The 19,915-nt window shown below is 44.4% G+C and overlaps 1 protein-coding gene across 1 annotated transcript; it reads left to right on the plus strand.

Moving 5' to 3' along the window:
• Positions 1-1,031: 1,031 nt before the first annotated feature.
• On the plus strand, positions 1,032-19,500 carry LOC310777959 (high affinity cGMP-specific 3',5'-cyclic phosphodiesterase 9A-like; the record flags this gene model as incomplete). Its single annotated transcript, XM_083638292.1, has 14 exons — positions 1,032-1,122; positions 2,210-2,359; positions 2,459-2,513; positions 3,961-4,063; positions 4,551-4,693; positions 5,215-5,274; positions 6,558-6,735; positions 7,783-7,905; positions 9,497-9,589; positions 9,839-9,906; positions 10,022-10,124; positions 11,227-11,331; positions 13,300-13,446; positions 18,620-19,500. 14 exons carry the CDS (start codon positions 1,032-1,034, stop codon positions 18,776-18,778), a joined length of 1,578 nt encoding a protein of 525 aa, XP_083494418.1. The 3' UTR covers positions 18,779-19,500.
• Positions 19,501-19,915: the final 415 nt, after the last annotated feature.

Consider the following 19,915-nt stretch of genomic DNA (forward strand, 5'->3'; position numbering starts at 1 on the left):
GTTGCCCATGCGGTCACAAAAAACGACGTCATGAAAGAGACGATCTGCATGAACTGGAACTCTAGATACGCTTCAAACAGCGCCATCTACCGTACTGGAGGTCTAGCTGCCGAGGGGAGGGGGGGGGGGCGCAGCCGCGGGCACGGCGAGAGAGTCACCTCGCGTCACCAGGCTCTTCTCGGCGAGAAGAAAGAGCCTGGCTGATTTTGTCTCCCTGCCTGGTTCCGGCCTAGAGCCCAGCTAGAGCCCGCCCTAGACAGGAAGTAACAGCGGAAATAGCTCGTTCACTTGACAATTAGACACAACGAATCAGCAAATAAAACGGCAAACGACAAAACAAAAGATGGAAGTTTTTGAAGAAGTTCTTGTAGAAACATTGCGGATTCACAATCTCACATATTTTAAGCCAATACAGAATCTTTACTTTTCAAACAAATGGCCAGTTGATGGAATAGTTATAACGCTAGTTGTCTGTCCGCTGTTATTGATAATGGAGGATCGAATAGGCTACAACAGTTGAAGCATCTCTGCTGCCTGTGCTGGGAAAGACATGGACATTGATCATAAGATTTCACATGGCGAGTACTCCATTGTCTTTGGCTCTCCAGAAACCTTCCTCGGCAGTTACTAGAAATGTGCTAACGCTACTTATAACTTGTGTTGTTCTTTTCAGGCTCTAGCTAACGTAACCTCGCCGCGTCAAGCTAACGGCAACAAAGACGTTTCTTGGCGCACCTATTTCCGGTTGCTTGGTTTACGCCCCCACGAGAACAAGCGGGGTGAATGGTGCCCAGACTACGAGAGAGAGAGCAGCACAGAACAAACAACCAAGTGTCACTTTGAAATAAATCAATGCATTAATTTCCCTGTGATCTGTTGGACCAATGCTACAAACTGTAAACAGGGAGGGAGGAGCAGAAAGAGGGAGGGGGTGGAGTCAGTGTCACTCCAGTATAAAACGATGAAGCGACAGACAGTGTGGATTCAGATCAGCACTGAACGTGGCAACATCACAGCTCCAAACCTCTGATATGGCAACAACACAAATCATCTACTTCACAGTGAACGGGAGACCAGAGCAGGCCGAGTTCCCAGTGGATTGTCCTGCACAGGATGTAAAAGGTAGGTACTTTTTGTGTGTGTGTGTGTGTGTGTGTGTGTGTGTGTGTGTGTGTGTGTGTGTGTGTGTGTGTGTGTGTGTGTGTGTGTGTGTGTGTGTGTGTGTGTGTGTGTGTAAAATGATACTAGATATAGGCTAGTATTGGTGCACTGTGCACAGCAGCACTAGGTAAGAAGTGGTATCTGCTTCTCTGGGTCATATGTATGGGACATTTGCTTATCATAAATTTGCCAAAACTCTCCCAAATGTGTTTCCTGTTGTTCAAGAAGAATGCTTGATCTGTCTTTACTAATTAAACCAACTCCACCATGTAGGTTTCCTTGGGAACATGGGATACATAGGGAAGAGTTCACTGATATACTACTACTACTACTACTACGGTAGTGTCATTTAACAGCTTTCATGTTGACATGTGAAAAGGAGAACACACCCTGGACAAAATGTGTAGCTCAGCCACAGCCACAGCACAAGCCGAGGATGGACTGTGTTGGCCTGAGCTGCAGAGAGTGATGCACAAGCCGAGGATGGACTGTACGTGTTGCCTGAGCTGCGGAGAGTGATGCAGCTGCCACTGACAGCTCTTCAGTGGTGTAGTGGCCCTTGGAGAAGTGGGTAGATTTGATGCCCCGTATAAACTACAACAACAATTAGGCGACCATAACCTGAAGATTACTGCATTTAGTTCATTGATACAAACAATTCAAACAAACCCATTTGAACCCAAGTAGCTGCCAAAATAATGGAAGCATTCCACAAGTAATTGAGGGATGCGATAAAGCAGGCCGAATTGCCCCCTCAGTGTGTGAATGTTTCTCTCTTGACATACAATAACAGGTTTTATTTTGAAAATCGACAGGATGTTTTATTTTATTATTCTCGTGAATTCCTGCCCAGCTCGATCTGCTCCGTGCTGCTTGACGCAACTCAAAGAGGGAAGGCAAAATACACGGGGTGCATATGTTTAGCAGGGCAGAGCGGTTTGGAGTGTTGATGGGAGAGTTGTTTGTCCACGCAATTATCTCTAATGAACTGACCCATTGGCATAGTGTTGGTTTTAAATCGTCAACACTGTGGGCTTGTTGTTTGCAGACCTGTTCCGCTCTGCAGCCGAGGCGGGACCCCACGACATCCTGAAGCTCTACAACCCCAAAGGCAACATCATCAACATCTCGCCCCACCTGGAGCCCAACGGCCCCAACTCCTGCTACAGGCTGGAGGTGGTGGCTGCCGAGTGCGACAGTGAGCCGTTACGTATCTTCACCAGGGAAACACCGTAGTCATAATTTATTTCGGAACATTTTTTGAGAATCTCCCCCCCCTCCCGTCTTGTCGTTGCAGGTGTGGAGCTGGCTGTGGCGGCACTAGGATTTGACCTCTCGTCCATGGAGAAAAGGTAGGCAGGGAGGAGAAAGAAGAGAAAAAGAATCCTCTTATGATTAGGGCTGGGTATCGCCACTGACTTCCCGATACGATACGATTCCGATACACAAGGTCCCAAGTCGATACGATTTCCGATACGATACGATTCGATATCGATATTTTAGTTACAATACCAGTTTTGCTTTGATAATGCAAGAGATTCTCAAAGAACTAATGCTGTAAATTGTACAAGGAACCCTCTAACCTGGTGCATTATTAAAAAATATGAATATTTACATTAAGAATTGACCATAAAGCAAGCAGTTACATCATGTAATTCCTTTTTATTTAAACATGACCAACATAGTCATTCAACATCTTATCTTTCTTTACAGTCTTCTGTCTCTTTCTTTACAGTCTTCTGTGAGAAGCCAAACAAATTTAGATTTCCACTATACAACAGAATCATTGAACAGCAGCATGTTGTAAACAGTGTTTCATAAAGTATAAATGCTTTGTGAATAAAATAAAATAAAATAAAATACAGCTCATGAACATTTCCAGTTCACAAACATTATAGTGCAAACAGATTTGAGGTCTGTACATCTGGCTCATGGGGCATGCACAATGCACATGTAGCCTATAGTATTTATGTTTTTGTTTCAACTACAAACATAAATAAAAGTAAACTTGAAACTATGTTTTAACTACCACACACAGCCTATAATATTATAGCCTAGGTTGCATTTGTTGCATTTTAAAAGATCGATACTGGGATTTATGTATTGATACTTGTTACTTCACATGAATATCGATTCAATATCGATATATAGATTTTTTTTTAACCCAGCCCTACTTATGATGCAAAAAAGAAAAGATGTAATACTTGAAGTGGGGCGTCCAGGTAGTGCAGCAGTAGATTGCCTGCCTACCAATACGAGGGTCGCCGGTTGGTTTGGCATGCATACAGGCCCAATTGGCCGTGTCTGCGGGTGGGAAGCTGGATGTGTCCTGGCCGCTGCACTAGCGCCTCTTCCTGGTCGGTCGGTGCACCATGCTCGTGGGGGAGGGGCACTGGGGGTAATAGCGTGATCCTCCCGCGCGCCACGTTCCTGCCGGTGAAACCCCTCGCTGTCAGGTGAAAAGAAACCGCTGGCTGCACATGTATCGGAGGAAGCATGTGCTACAATGCCTACCACTCTCCCCAGATCGGCAGAGGGGGGTGGAGCAATGACTGGGACAGCAGGGGAATTGGCCAAGTACAATTGGGAGAAAAACGGGGAGGGTGGGCTTGAAAACAGAATTAAGTGAAAATTAAAAAAAGTGCAATACCAAAAGAAACTTAGACAACAAATATTTTGGTTATGGCAGTATCCGTTTGTTCTGGGAGGAGACTTATAATCAACTATTCTTAGGGTGATGCTCAACTCAACGGAATGAATGTGCAGTTTGTGCACCCTACCAACACTGTGTTTGTTCAGACTGCAGGGCCTGGAGAAGAAGATCCTGGTCGAGGCCGGGGAGGCTCCTGCAGTCGTGTATGAGATGAAGAAGCAGGTGGATTCATTCAGGGAGAAACTGGAGGTAGATTCAAAGTATTTCTGTGCTTTTAAAGCTGACATTTTTGAGAGGAGAAATATAATATATGGTGGTATAAATATTTGCATACAACTCAAGTTTATTTTATTTATTTATTTTTATTGGACTTTCGTTTTTTAGTTAATTTCTAATCTGAAAAAAAAAATGTTTTGTGGATACAATTTTCCTCTTTGCAGTGGTTCCAACATGTAAATGGAATATCTGTGGTTTGAAGTGATTTTTTCTTTCTTTCTCTATTTTTTTTTTCTTTTTTACATGTATGTATGCTCTTTTGCATCACTGTGCCTACATTCAGAAGAGGCAATTTGACAGTATTTACAGAGGAAAGGGACGACATCACCTTTTCCCTCACCTAAATCTGAAGAGGTGTTCTGGGAATTCAAACTAGCAACCCTCCGGTGACAAGCTGCCGAAGCCGGCTTCCCTAACCTCTGAGGCTGAGCTGATGGTTGGTACTCCCTTTCCCTTTCAGAGCGTGGAGCATCTGAGCTGGTTGGGTTTGTTCAAGGAGCTGTCGGAGGGCACACACAAGCCTTCGCCCTTCTACCACAAGAGGGCGCTACGCAAAACCAGGGAGGAGTGCGAGCACGTGCGGGACAAGTTCCTCCAAATGAGGTATAGGTGCACAACATGCAACACGTGCTCAGAACTCCTGGTCATTTTAATGGCTCTAATAGAGAGGCATTGGCAAAGTGACCGCCTACTTCCTGCTTCAGTACTCAACTGTACCAGAGATTTTCATCTGCCATGTATTTTCCCATAGACATTTCGTAAAATGCTTATAAAAATAGTTTTACTGGTTCAAACCAAACGGTTCAGCTAACGCTATAATCGGCAGAGATCATAGAACATTTCACTCGGACCAAAACTAAAAAAAACAACACAGAAAAAATATTTTCTTCAAACCCGCATTTTTTTACATTTTGGTCTGAGTGAAATGTTATGCGATCTCTCCTGTTTCTAATATATCTGTACCGTTTGGTTTTTATACCAGTAAAACTCTTTTATATGCATTTTACGAAATGTCTATTGGAAAATAAATGTTGGATGAAAATGGTACAGTGCTGAAGGAGGAAGTGACGTTCACTTTGGCTCTCTATACCTGTGCTTTTAAAGTGTGTTTGCTGCCTTCCCAGCTCCCTGGAAGTATCAGAACAAGTGAGGCAGTATCTAAAGACTCCAACCTTCGATAACTGGTGAGTTTTGACTCGTATGTGAACTCGTGGTCTTTCCTGAATAGAGGAATTGTTGGCGCCCCCAAATAGGTTTTAGCCACACCCCCAATTACCCAAGACCCCCCAAAAAATCCTGACTTTGTTCCCATGCCTGACATATAAAACTTGCAGTGGGGAAGGTCCCTTTTTTAAACACAGCTCCAGTTTCTCATAGTCATCCAAGTAAAAAAAAAAGTTGGCATAAATAGAGGACATTTAACTAAAGAGCACTTCCCTTGCATCATCATATGCAGAGCAATAGAGCAAAAAGTGAGTCTCCTTTTCAATTTCATCTAAATCACATCGTAAACAGAGTCTATCTTCTTCAGGCGGAGCATTAAACCTACCAGTCTGTATTGCTAAGAGAAGGGTTCCAGAGCGTAACTGGACACAGAGATATTTTTCGTCTGTCCAAGTCAAACTTCACATAGGGCTCTACACTGTAACTGTCTTTTATGAGACGATAGGTTCTTAGTTTTGATTTATCCCATAAGTCAACAGACCGTTTCACCTTATGCAAAATAAACATATTACTTATAGTCTCTCGGGTATCACATAAAAGACAAGTCGTTCGAATAAAACAGTACAGGTGGTGTTTGATAATCATCTGCAATCTGCATCCGTTTTCAACACTCTCTAGATACGGAGGTGGTGCTAGCTGTCTGTGTGCCTGTGTGATCATCACGGAGGAGAAAACAGTGCCAGCAGCACCTGCTTGTTCAATAGAAGCACAGGAAGAGAGAGAAAGAGACTTATAAGGGTCGCTCGTGTCCGTCAGGCACCTCTGATGCATCTCTGAAGAGGTTAAAGGGTCCCGCGCGCTTTTCATCTGACCGACGCACTCATCTCAATACGAATAGGCCCGCGACGTGCGGACCAATCAAAAGAAGCTCTTCACGACAGGCCTAATTAACGCACTGTGTTTGAAGTGTGGGGCTCTCACGTGACGTGACGGGAGGAAGCGTGAAGTGTGGGGCTCTCACGTGACGTGACGGGAGGAAGCGTGAAGTGTGGGGCTCTCACGTGACGTGACGGGAGGAAGCGCGCGTTCACTCAGGTTTGGTTACTTCATTGATTCCTTCCATTCATCGCCGAGCGTTTTAGGCAAATGCAACTGGTGTGTGTGCGTGTGTGTGTGTCTGTGTGTCTGTGTGTGTGCGTGTGTGTGTGTGTGTGTGTGTGTGTGTGTGTGTGTGTGCGCGTGTGTGTGTGCGTGTGTGTGTGCGCGTGTGTGTGTGCGTGTGCGTGTGTGTGTGTGTGTGTAGGCAGTGGGAGGATGCAGAGATCATGGTACTCCTGCAGGTCATGTACACGGACTTAGACTTCACAGCCACCTTCAACATCGAGCCAGAGGTGCTGCAGCAGTTCCTGTTCCAAGTCTACCGCCGCTACAACAACATCCCTTTCCACAACTTCAAACACTGCTTCTGTGTCACCCAGATGGTGTGTGTGTGTGTGTGTGTGTCTGTGTGTGTGTGTGTGTGTGTGTGTGTGTGTGTGTGTGTGTGTGTGTGTGTGTGTGGGAGGGAGAAGGTTTTAGTAAGGGCAAATCATGGAGAGGCCCTGGTACCTCTCCAATCATCATGAATAATCCACTAATATTCCCGTTTACATGCAGCCGTAGCTCGCCCTCCCCGACACATGAGGGAGGGGGGGAGAGAGAGAGATGCAGGTAGGCAGAGTTTTTCTCTTGAGAATAAACAGAGGATCACTTGGTCCATTTCAGGAGCTTGCTGCTGGAAAGTTTGGCGTTGCGATTATTGGCACATCAAAGTCCTTCATAAAGTACGGTAGGCTTAGTAGCCTACGTTATACCTCGCAGGCTCGCAAGCACTTTGGACTTCCGTGGGCACCAATCGATCTCATCTCCTCCCGATCAGAAATGTGGGCTTTTCTTTTCGCATGCCAGAGATGACGGATTATATATGATTATATCGCCTCTTCTAGCGCTTTCTAGCACACATCAGTTGACCACAAACAGGCAACATGCGTCGCAAACTGCGGTAAAAACCCTGATTGAGACCATTGATTGAGACACACATATTCCGAATGCGCTGTATACATAATCAAAGAATCCTCAGAAAACCCGAATAATACTGGAATAACCCAGATGTCTTAATCGGAAAATGCTAAATTCGGAAAAAGGGCAAATTCGGAAAATGCAACTGGAATATGCTGTTTACATGACCCTTATCAAATTCAGAATATTGTCATTTTCCGAATAATAGTGGAATATTGTGTGCATGTAAACATAGTCAATGAGACTCCCATTGTAGGGAGAGAGTCTGGCAAGCGAGACTACTTCTGGCATAGCTGAAGCCAGGGCAAATGCTTGAAATGTCATTGTATACTTTGATGTAGACATACGATGTGTTGCTGTGGGCCGCAACAACAGTAGTGGTTATTTGATTAGGAGACAAAACTCTTTTAATTTGTTTCAAAACCACAACCTCTCCCACTCACTATGTGTTTTTCTTGGTCTGTGAGCAGATGTACGGTTTGATCTGGCTGACTGACCTGAGGAGTAAGATGGACAGCATGGACCTGCTGACCATGTTGACCTCTGCAGTCTGTCACGACCTCGACCACACAGGATACAACAACGCCTATCAGGTCGCTGCATAGGTTTCCCTCTGGATAACAACCTCATTCAATCTGGATGTAGCATATATGATATGGCATTTTTACTGGCATGCTCTATCCCACTAGGCCTGGGATGGGCGCCCCCTGTGTGGCCCGCGCTGGAATTGCAAAATAATAATAATAATAATTACAGTGCACCTGAACGCAACATACAAGATACCCACTGAATAAGTGTCCAAATTTTCATGTCATTCTGGCCAATACTCCACTACTGTTATAACATTTCAGTCTGGAATATGGAATATTTTTCAATAATCTTTATGACTAAAAGGCTAAAAGTAATCTCATGTGTAAGAAATTACTGTTCTACATTGAAGTAGAAATTTAAATAATTAACACGGTTTTGGATTTATTTAGCTTCAAGACTGCATTTTTGTTCATGTGACCCTCAACACAGACTTTGAGAATCCCGGGCCACTTACTGATATAGCCTACTTATGCTTAAATTAACCCACTCAATATTCTGGTTTATTTGAAGAAAAACATTTTAGCTAGTGGAAATTCTAATTGGCTGGTCATTTTAAAATCTAGCAACCATATTGGCAGGTGGTCAAAAAAGTTAATTTCAAGCCCTGCAGGGAGAGCAGGTGGTGACATAGGAGTGAGTGAGAAAAGGATCAAATATTGGTGGTTAAGTCTGAATAATGACATCACAACTGTTCATTTAAAATGAGTTATTCCTCTAAACCTGGCTTCAAATGCCCCAAATTTTTCACGCCGGCGCCATTCGCCCTCCAGCCCTCAGCAAAATCTGGCCCTCTGGTAGCGAGGACATTTTTTTGTGGCCCTCTCTATCATCAAAGTTGCCCATCCCTGCTCTAGGCTGTACAGAACTGCTGTATACAGGATTATTACCTCTGCCAAGGAAGTTATGTTTTCAGTGTCGTTTGTTTGTCTGTTTGTTTGTTTGTTTGTTTGTTTGTTTGTTTGTTAGCAGGATTAAGGAAAAATGACTGGGCCAATTTTCCTGGAACTTGGTTGAAGGGTGTAGCATGTTTTTTTGTTTTTTTTTGGTGCAGATCCGATTCCGGTCAAGGACGGGGGCGGTTGAGATATCTTAGTGTACTTCATGAAACATTATTATTTTTATTTTCTTATTTTCCTTTTCCTTCTAGTAATTTCTATTACTGCTTTTTCTTTTTTGTCTTTAATGGGAATGAGTTGTATTATGTGTTGTTTTTTGTCTACATTGAAATGTTTAAAATAAAATATATAAAAAAAAAAAAATTAAAAAAAGGATGGGGGCGGGGCTAGGGAAAAGGGGCCGTAGCTAGGGATAGGCAGGTCATAGAGAGTTGGGGGTTGGAGGGGTGGGTACGGGGAGTGGCTGGGGGGGGGGGGGGGGGTTTGGGGGGGGTGCATGGGTCGGGGCTAAGGTTTCCGATCCGACTCACAAAATGTGCATATCATGGCAGACTGGAGTATTGGCCTTGCCGGAAGGTCTGCGTTCTCCAAGTGCACTTCTACTAATATTCAAATTTATACAGTAGAGTCGTGCTTCATTCTCCAGCTCAGTAATGCGGGTTCAATTCTACTCAACGCTGTTAAATTGATCTTTCAGATAAATGCTCGGACTGAACTTGCTCTGCGCTACAATGACATCTCTCCGCTGGAGAACCACCACTGTGCCGTCGCCTTTGAGATACTGGAGAAGGTAAGGCTTGGTCAGCGAGGTCACACCACGTGCTGTTTGTAGGATTTCTTTTTTACCCAAGCTGCCCTTATAGAACCATGAATACATTGTTAGTCCAGGGAACTCAACTCAAAACCCTTGTATGTGACATTTGTTCTGTTCAGAAGGTATGAGGAGGAGTTTGTGCTGCAGGCAGTAACAATGAACAGAAGTCTCTCTCTCTCTCTCTCTCGCTCTCTCTCTCTCTCTCTCTCTCGCTCTCTTTTCTAGACAGAGACCAATATCTTCAGAAATCTGACCACAGAACAGTACAAACGAATACGGGAGGGAATCATCAAGTGAGCTCATCTCTGTCGTTCTCTTAGCATGCGTGCAATTCAGCAGTAACAGCGCCGCGACATACGCTGCGAGCGAATCATTCTAAGAGTGTTTATTCTCTCTTCATTTTGGCAGATGCATCCTGGCCACTGACATGACAAGACACAATGAGATCCTCAATAAGTTCAAGTCCATCCTGCCTGTTTTTGACTTCAACAACAAGGAGCACAGAGATGTGGTAAGACTAGTGCACAGTAGATGTCAACACAATGGAACATGATCCATAGCATCAGTTTGGAGAGGCATTGGGAAGGAATATATCATAACTTATAGCTGCTAAAACTCAGAGCAGAGAGAGTCTGCTGCTGCATGAGGTATGTTATGTTTCATTTAGATTTCATTTAGATTTCCTAAGTGGAAAATGAAATGTCAGTATTGGGGTTGGGAATCAGAAATGGAATTTTTATTCAATTAGAATTTGATAAGGGTGAGATTGACCTATCGTTGTAGAATGGAATTTAAATCAATACATTCTTCTCCCGCACCTCTACTGAGCCACGATGTGATGGTGACAACTGGAGGAAAACCCACTCGAGATCAAAATAATTGAGCCGAGAGTCAAGAGAAGTCATCTTACAAAAATGTATTTAGCCACATATCTTTGCAAAAGCCATGTGCAGAGAGACTGCCCCATGATAATTTGATAGGAATACAGAAGAATAGGAATTCATAGTTGCAGGGTTCGTGAGGACAGTGTCGGAACAACAGACAGTCAAAGATCTTATAGTGAGAAGAGAGCACACACACAACATGTTATGACTATCCCAGAGAATAACATGATCAGGGGCAGAGAGCAGAGAGAGAGGGGGCAATGCAGGAGCCCAACAAGGCCACAGCTGTGTGTGTCAGAGGGTGTCTCTGTCTGTTAGATTTGATCTACTATGGATCTCGTGTGCTCGTTTCTTAAGCTCTCCCGCTATGCGGGCTCGCCAGCTCGGCCGCTATGCGGCCTCGCCCATACTGCAGTTCACTGAGCTGCCCCTGCATTCGCATTCGCAGCTTGCCCGCTGCGCAGCCTTGCCCGCAACTCGGCTGCTGTGTGGCCAATGAGACCAGCATCACTGATGATGTCAGATTTATGACATCACTGATGATGTCATCAGTGGGATTTATGACATCACTGATGATGGTTCCAGCTTTAAAACTCGTTATATAAGGATCTATCGAAATGTCTATGGGGAAAATGAATGCAGAACTTACTTCAGGGCAAATGACGTCACGAAAAGTCACGTGACTGTTGAGCTCTTGTGTTTTTTCCCCTGCTATACATGTATGTTCAGCTGATGATGATCCTGATCAAAGTGAGTGACATCTCCAACGAGGCGCGGCCCATGGAGGTGGCTGAGCCCTGGCTGGACTGCCTTCTGCAGGAGTTCTACAACCAGGTAACTAACTGACTGCTGTTGCATGGAGAGAAACAATACAACCAGGTAGCTGACTGCTGTTGCATGGAGAGAAACAATACAACCAGGTAACTGACTGCTGTTGCATGGAGAGAAACAATACAACCAGGTAACTGACTGCTGTTGCATGGAAAGAAACAATACAACCAGGTAACTGACTGCTGTTGCATGGAAAGAAACAATACAACCAGGTAACTGACTGCTGTTGCATGGAGAGAAACAATACAACCAGGTAACTGACTGCTGTTGCATGGAAAGAAACAATACAACCAGGTAACTGACTGCTGTTGCATGGAGAGAAACAATACAACCAGGTAACTGACTGCTGTTGCATGAAAAGAAACAATACAACCAGGTAACTGACTGCTGTTGCATGGAAAGAAACAATACAACCAGGTAACTGACTGCTGTTGCATGGAGAGAAACAATACAACCAGGTAACTGACTGCTGTTGCATGGAGAGAAACAATACAACCAGGTAACTGACTGCTGTTGCATGGAAAGAAACAATACAACCAGGTAACTTACTGCTGTTGCATGGAAAGAAACAATACAACCAGGTAACTGACTGCTGTTGCATGGAGAGAAACAATACAACCAGGTAACTTACTGCTGTTGCATGGAAAGAAACAATACAACCAGGTAACTGACTGCTGTTGCATGGAAAGAAACAATACAACCAGGTAACTTACTGCTGTTGCATGGAAAGAAACAATACAACCAGGTAACTGACTGCTGTTGCATGGAGAGAAACAATACAACCAGGTAACTGACTGCTGTTGCATGGAGAGAAACTACAGTATAGTGTTGCAACACCAAACAAATGACCAGTTGAAAACTGTTATCCCTCCTCTAAGGATTGTGTCCATAGTGTTACACATGACCTGACTATTTTGTGCTTTCATAGCAAAGATGTCTGCATCGCTCATTTCCACAAATGATGATTTATGTGTGTGGTTTATGTGTGCGGTTTATGTGTGTGGTTTATGTATGGAACGAGATTAGTGCCAGTAGAAAAAAACAGTTCACCTTGAGTTGGCACACTCATAACCATTGAATTCATTCAATAAATTCAAATCTTGAATTTGTGAGGCACAATCTGAAATTGAATGAAATTACCTGAAAATGTGGTTTTCCCAAGTCACAAGTCTTTTTTTTTTTATTATTATTATTATTATTAGCTCTGCCAAGGATGTTGTTTTCACTCCTGTATTTTTTTTTGAATCTGTCAGCAGGATATCGCGAAAACATTTCAATTGATTTTCCAGAATTTTTGAACAATTTGTAAGATTTTTGTGGTGATCTATTTCCACCATTAGAGACGATTATTATAACTGATATAACATCAATTTGAGGAATTGTACAGTGTTTGGTGGTGGGGGTTGCACTTTTTGGGGGGCTGTAGCTCAGGAGGTAGAGTGGGTCATCCATTAATCGCTTTGGATAAAAGTGGTTGGTGGTTCGATCCCCGTCTCCTCCAGTCTGTCTCCAGTGTTGCCTCCAGGCAACACGCTCTGATGCAATTCAAATACAATATCTGCTGCTGATACTAATATTTCCAGAAGTTAAGAGGTGTGTCTGTGATGAACCACAATACAATCTTCCTAACAAGATTCCTAAATTGACTGTAACATGTACAGTATATTGTGCCATGCCATTTGTGTCACTACATAAAGAAGGGTGACTTATATTTTGTAGGGCGGCTGTAGCTCAGGAGGTAGAGCGGGTCATCACTAATCACTTTGGATGAAAGAGGTCGGTGGTTCGATTCCCGACTCATCCAGTCATGGTGTGCCAGAACCCTGCGTGGCAGCTTGCCACCATCGGTGTGTGAATGGGTGAATGTACCTACTGATTGTAAAGCACTTTGGATAAAAGCTGCAGCTCTGCATTCCATCCTTCTTGCATTATCGCCAATCCGGTCCTTTCTTGTGGTCCGTCTGTCCTCAGAGTGACATGGAGAAGCTGGAGGGTCTTCCGGTCACCCCCTTCATGGACCGAGACAAGGTGACCAAGCCTTCATCTCAAACAGGATTCATCCGGTTTGTCCTCTTCCCCCTGTTCATCGAGCTGGCCAACCTCTTCCCCTGCCTGGAGGTAATTTATTGATTTCATCATTTCATCATTTCACAGAACCTCATTACTGTATTACACACAGTGGGAGAACAGTCCGTCCCTTCCTGAACAGAACCTCATTACTGTATTACACACAGTGGGAGAACAGTCCACACCTTCCTGAACAGAACCTCATTACTGTATTACACACAGTGGGAGAACAGTCCGTCCCTTCCTGAACAGAACCTCATTACTGTATTACACACAGTGGGAGAACAGTCTGCACCTTCCTGAACAGAACCTCATTACTGTATTACACACAGTGGGAGAACAGTCCGTCCCTTCCTGAACAGAACCTCATTACTGTATTACACACAGTGGGAGAACAGTCCGTCCCTTCCTGAACAGAACCTCATTACTGTATTACACACAGTGGGAGAACAGTCCGTCCCTTCCTGAACAGAACCTCATTACTGTATTACACACAGTGGGAGAACAGTCCACACCTTCCTGAACAGAACCTCATTACTGTATTACACACAGTGGGAGAACAGTCCGTCCCTTCCTGAACAGAACCTCATTACTGTATTACACACAGTGGGAGAACAGTCCGTCCCTTCCTGAACAGAACCTCATTACTGTATTACACACAGTGGGAGAACAGTCCGTCCCTTCCTGAACAGAACCTCATTACTGTATTACACACAGTGGGAGAACAGTCCGTCCCTTCCTGAACAGAACCTCATTACTGTATTACACACAGTGGGAGAACAGTCCGTCCCTTCCTGAACAGAACCTCATTACTGTATTACACACAGTGGGAGAACAGTCCGCACCTTCCTGAACAGAACCTCATTATTGTATTACACACAGTGGGAGAACAGTCCGTCCCTTCCTGAACAGAACCTCATTACTGTATTACACACAGTGGGAGAACAGTCCATCCCTTCCTGAACAGAACCTCATTACTGTATTACACACAGTGGGAGAACAGTCCATCCCTTCCTGAACAGAACCTCATTACTGTATTACACACAGTGGGAGAACAGTCCACACCTTCCTGAACAGAACCTCATTACTGTATTACACACAGTGGGAGAACAGTCCACACCTTCCTGAACAGAACCGCATTACTGTATTACACACAGTGGGAGAACAGTCTGTCCCTTCCTGAACAGAACCTCATTACTGTATTACACACAGTGGGAGAACAGTCTGCACCTTCCTGAACAGAACCTCATTACTGTATTACACACAGTGGGAGAACAGTCCATCCCTTCCTGAACAGAACCTCATTACTGTATTACACACAGTGGGAGAACAGTCTGCACCTTCCTGAACAGAACCTCATTACTGTATTACACACAGTGGGAGAACAGTCTGCACCTTCCTGAACAGAACCTCATTACTGTTGTAGTGTACGTCACCTCCGGTGCGTTACAGGTCATACACTGTAGAGGTCACATGTTCCCGGAAGTGATCCGGTAGTTTATGATAGCTCAGAGAGCTAATGTCACGAGCATAATAAAGCAGAGTCAACTGTTCGTACTGGTGCCGTGTGTCAAGTGTTTACGTTAAATCAGGACACTACATTTGGCGACGAGGAACCAAAACGGAACGTGAGGTTTAATCCGAAGAAGAAAAAAAGAAAAGGGGAAATAAAAGAAGACGTGATGGCGCTATCAGGTTTACCGGCGGTCGCTCCTTTTGATGTGCTATCTGACTCAGCTAACGTTGGTGTGCGATGGCAGAAGTGGGTAAATAGTTTCAAAATCTATTTAACTGCATCGGGAGTTCGTGATGCCGCACGGAAAAGAGCTTTACTGCTACACTTAGCAGGCGCCGAAGTCCAAGACATTTTCTTCACGCTAGAGAACACGGGAGAAGATGACGACTACAGTGAAGCAGTAAACAAGTTGGATGAATATTTCACACCTCAGAAAAACATCCCCTACGAGAGACATATGTTTAGACAAGCGGAGCAAGCACAAGGAGAGTCAATGGACAGTTATGTAAGCAGATTGAAGAAGCTGGCATCCACGTGTGAGTTTGGAGATAATAAAGATGACTTCATACGTGATCAAGTTATTGACAAGTGCAGCTCAAACGCACTGCGCAGACGGCTGTTGCGTGAAAAAGATCTAAAGCTGGCTGGGCTCCAAGAAATGGCAAGAGCAACGGAGACAGCAGATCAACAAGCTGCAAAGATGGAAAGGTTAACAGTCAACGCAGTGGAGACAAGATTTGGCAGAGGGAGGGGAAAAACAAGAACGGTAAGACCCAGACCTCAAGATCGTTCACCAAGTGATGCGAGAAGCATAACATGCTACCGGTGTGGTCGTGATGGACACATGAGTCGTGATTGCACCATAACAAAGGATAAAAAGTGTAATAAATGCGGCAAAGAAGGACATTTTGCCAAAGTGTGCAAAACAAAGAAAGCATATAAAGTGAACAGAGTTGAAACCACAGTCACAGAACACAGCGACAGTGATGATGACTATGTGTTTTCAGTCATTGGTAGTAATAAGGATGGAACAATGACTGTACTGGTTAATGACCAGCCAGTGGAAATGCTGATAGACTCTGGAGCTTCCTGTAATATTGTGAATGTGTCCACATTTACACAGCTGAAGTCGACAGGTGATATTAAATTAATGCCTGCTGAAAAGAAAGTCTATCCATTTGGTTCAAGAAAACCACTTCAAGTGAAAGGAATTTTCACAGCTGATCTAAAGACAACTGAGGGATCAAACACTGTCACTGCAAAAATGCAAGTGATTGCAGAGGCACAAATCTGTGTGCTAGGGAGGAAAACAGCTGTTAAATTGGGACTGTTACACATAGGCCTTATCGATCAGGTGAATGCCATCCAACCAAAAGAGACAGAACATTTCACAGCCGAGATACAGGAGAAATATAACACCTGTTTCCAAGGAGTAGGCAAACTGAAGGATTTTCAATTAGGCCTGCATGTTGATAACAGTGTAAAACCAGAAGTGTCAATTTAGGATGACAGAGCTGGAGTTCATGGGCCATGTGTTGTCTAAAAATGGCATCGGAGCAGCTCAGTCAAAGATCGAGGCAGTGGAGAACACACGAAACCCAACAAATGCTGCTGAAGTGAGAAGTTTTCTGGGGCTCGTGAACTACTGTGGCAGATTCATTCCTGACCTGGCCACTACATCAGAGCCACTGAGGAGACTTACAAGGCAATCCTGCAAATGGTCATGGAGATCAGAACAGGAAACAGCATTTGTGGATCTCAAGAAGCAGCTGGCCAGTTCACATGTAATGGCGTACTTCAACCAAGATGCTGAGACACATGTGATAGTCGATGCTAGCCCAGTGGGATTGGGAGCTATACTGAGCCAGAAACAAAGTGACGGAACACATAAACCTGTGTATTATGCTAGCCGAGCTTTGTCAGATGTGGAGCGTCGCTACTCTCAGACGGAAAGAGAGGCCCTTGCGATTGTGTGGGGATGTGAGAAATTCCACATCTTCCTCTATGGAAAAGACTTTGTGATGGTCACGGACCACAAGCCTCTTGAAACGATATATTCACCAAAGTCCAAACCGCCAGCGAGGATTGAAAGGTGGGCATTGAGGCTACAGCCATATCGTTTTAAAGTTGTGTACAAGCCAGGGGCACAAAATGCAGCGGATTCACTGTCACGCCTCACAGTGAACCCACCAATTAGTATTGGGACTACAGAGGAGCACGTCTACTTTGTGGCTCAACACGCAGTGCCAAATGCTTTCACACCACGACAACTGGAGGAACTGTCAGCAGAGGATCCTACACTAGTTGTGTTACGGAAATGTATCCGGACTGGAGACTGGAGTACATGTGACGCAGCTTATCGGACTGTCAAAACCGAGCTGTCCACTGTGGGGAAAATAGTGTTGAGAAGCTCTCGCATAGTCATTCCCCATGCTGCACGACGCCAGACACTGATGTTGGCGCACGAAGGACATCAAGGAATAGTAAAGACAAAACAAAGACTGAGAACAAAAGTATGGTGGCCTGGAATTGATAAGGAAGCGGAGGAGCTAGTCAAGTCGTGTCATGCTTGTCAACTCAATACCTCGACTTCACAGGAGGTCCCTACGACAAGAACAGAGCTCCCAGCTAAGCCATGGCAGACACTTGCTCTCGACATGTGTGGACCATTCCCATCAGGGGACCACCTACTAGTAATGACTGACTATTATTCAAGGTGGGTGACCGTCGATATCCTCCGGAGCCCCACCTCAGCAAACATAATCAAATGCATGAGACACGCATTTGCTACTCACGGCATCCCGGAGTGCGTTGTGACAGACAACGGCACTCCATTTCTTTCAAAGGAATTTAAGACATATCTGCAGGAAAGTGGTGTGTCACACCGTCGTGTCACGCCATACTGGCCACAGGCGAACGGTGAGGTTGAAAGGCAGAACAGGACACTTGGTAAAGCCATACGCACAGCTCACGCTGAAGGCAAAGACTGGCGTGCTGAGCTTGATGTTTTCCTTATGGCCTACCGCAGCACACCTCACTGTGTTACCGGCCGCAGTCCAGCAGAACTGCTATACAACCGCCAGATCAGAACCAAACTTCCTGAACTGTCAGGCGACAGCAAGCGTCCTACTGGTCAGGATATTGCTGTCCGCCTAACCGATGCTGCCAGGAAGGAGAAGGGACGTGTGAATGCAGACAAATCCAGACGGGCAAAAGACAGCACAGTGCAACGGGGCGACAAAGTTCTTCTCCGTCAGCACAAGCAAAACAAACTCTCAACACCGTTTGAACGAGACCCATACACCGTCGTGGACCGAAAAGGACACACACAGTCCATCCCTTCCTGAACAGAACCTCATTACTGTATTACACACAGTGGGAGAACAGTCTGCACCTTCCTGAACAGCACATCTTCCTGAGGAGTCGCTCGCGTGCTGGACGTTTCATCTCAATATTAATGAAGCTGTTTGTCATCAGATTTTTAAGCGGTGTAGCCACTTCTATAAATGAATTTGTGTGTCTGTCTGTCTGTCTGTCCGTCTGTCCTTCCTTCTGTCTGCTATGGCACAGACCGTCTGTCCTGTGGGCCCCAGTCCCACAATGTCCTGTGGGCCCCAGTCCCACAATGTCCTGTGGGCCCCAGTCCCACAATGTCCTGTGAGTGTCTGAGTGTGGAATGTTTATTTTCTATCTTCATCAATCCCACAGCAACACATCATTAACCCGGTGCGGAAGGCTCTCGACTACTACACAGAGATGGAGAAAGCGCTGGAGAGGGAGAATCAGAACCGGGCCCAGAGTGAGAGACTACTACACAGAGATGGAGAAAGCGCTGGAGAGGGAGAAACGGAACCGGGCCCAGAGTGAGATGACAGCCAAGAGCAAGGAGACACCTCTGTGCACACAGAGCACAGCTGACAGCTGAGCTCCATACCTCCAAAGCAGCCTCACAGTGAACTATGGAGGCTGGTACACTTATGACCTGCAACAGCCAAGACTGTGTGAAATGAACATATTGTGGACGGTTTATCTGGAGATTGTCTACATTTACATTCATTTAGATGTATCTGGCCTGTGTAGTAAATGATTCTATTTGTACTTTTTCTTGTTTGTTCGTTGAGCTCGGCACAGAGAATGCTCTCCTACAGGCTTTCCATGTAGTTTTGGTGTATGCACTATTGAATGTAATCCTCAGCAGGGAAGGATTCATGACATCACTGATGATGTCGCTGATGATCATGGATTAAATCACAATTGCTTCTGACATCACAATTCTAAGAGGCAAAAAGGGGAAAAGACATCATATGAAATTGAATCAAAAATACACACACATATAAACTTGTACAAGCAATGAGAGTTTTATGCCTCCATCGTCTCTTTGTTTCTCCACTTTTTAGCTGGTCCACGACTAGCGGCAGTTTAGCTGGTCCACGGCTAGCGGCGGTTTTTGAACAGTAAATTCTGTAATATGGGAGGCCATGATGAATATTAGGCACACTCATAGTTACAAGATCCCATAAAATGCCGTCGTTTTTTGGGGGTTTTCCTTCTTAAAGTGTTTTTGGTTCTTTACTTAGGCTGCTTATAGAGAAAACCATCTTTGAAGAGATAATTTGCAAAAACAGTGAAATGCCATTCTTAAAATGAATAAACACCTGTTTGATGCTCCCTGGAGTGCACATAAAACTATATTATTGTGGTGATTTATGTGAAAATTATCAGGTGAAAGTTTTAATTATGATTTACAGTATTATATATATATATATATATATATGTGTATATATATATATATATATATACATATATATAAATAAATATATATATACGTATATATATATAGTGTATATACAGTATATAGTATATATATATACATACATACAGATCCTTTCCAAAAAATAATAATATGGAAATACCATGGATGACCGTGGTCTTCAGCGGATTGTCAAGCAAAGGCGATTCAAAAATTTGGCAGATTCAGAGGGAGTGGACTGAGGCTGGAGTCAG

The sequence above is a fragment of the Poromitra crassiceps genome (genome assembly GCF_964638095.1).
Source record: "Poromitra crassiceps genome assembly, chromosome: 6".
Lineage (NCBI taxonomy): Eukaryota > Metazoa > Chordata > Actinopteri > Beryciformes > Melamphaidae > Poromitra > Poromitra crassiceps.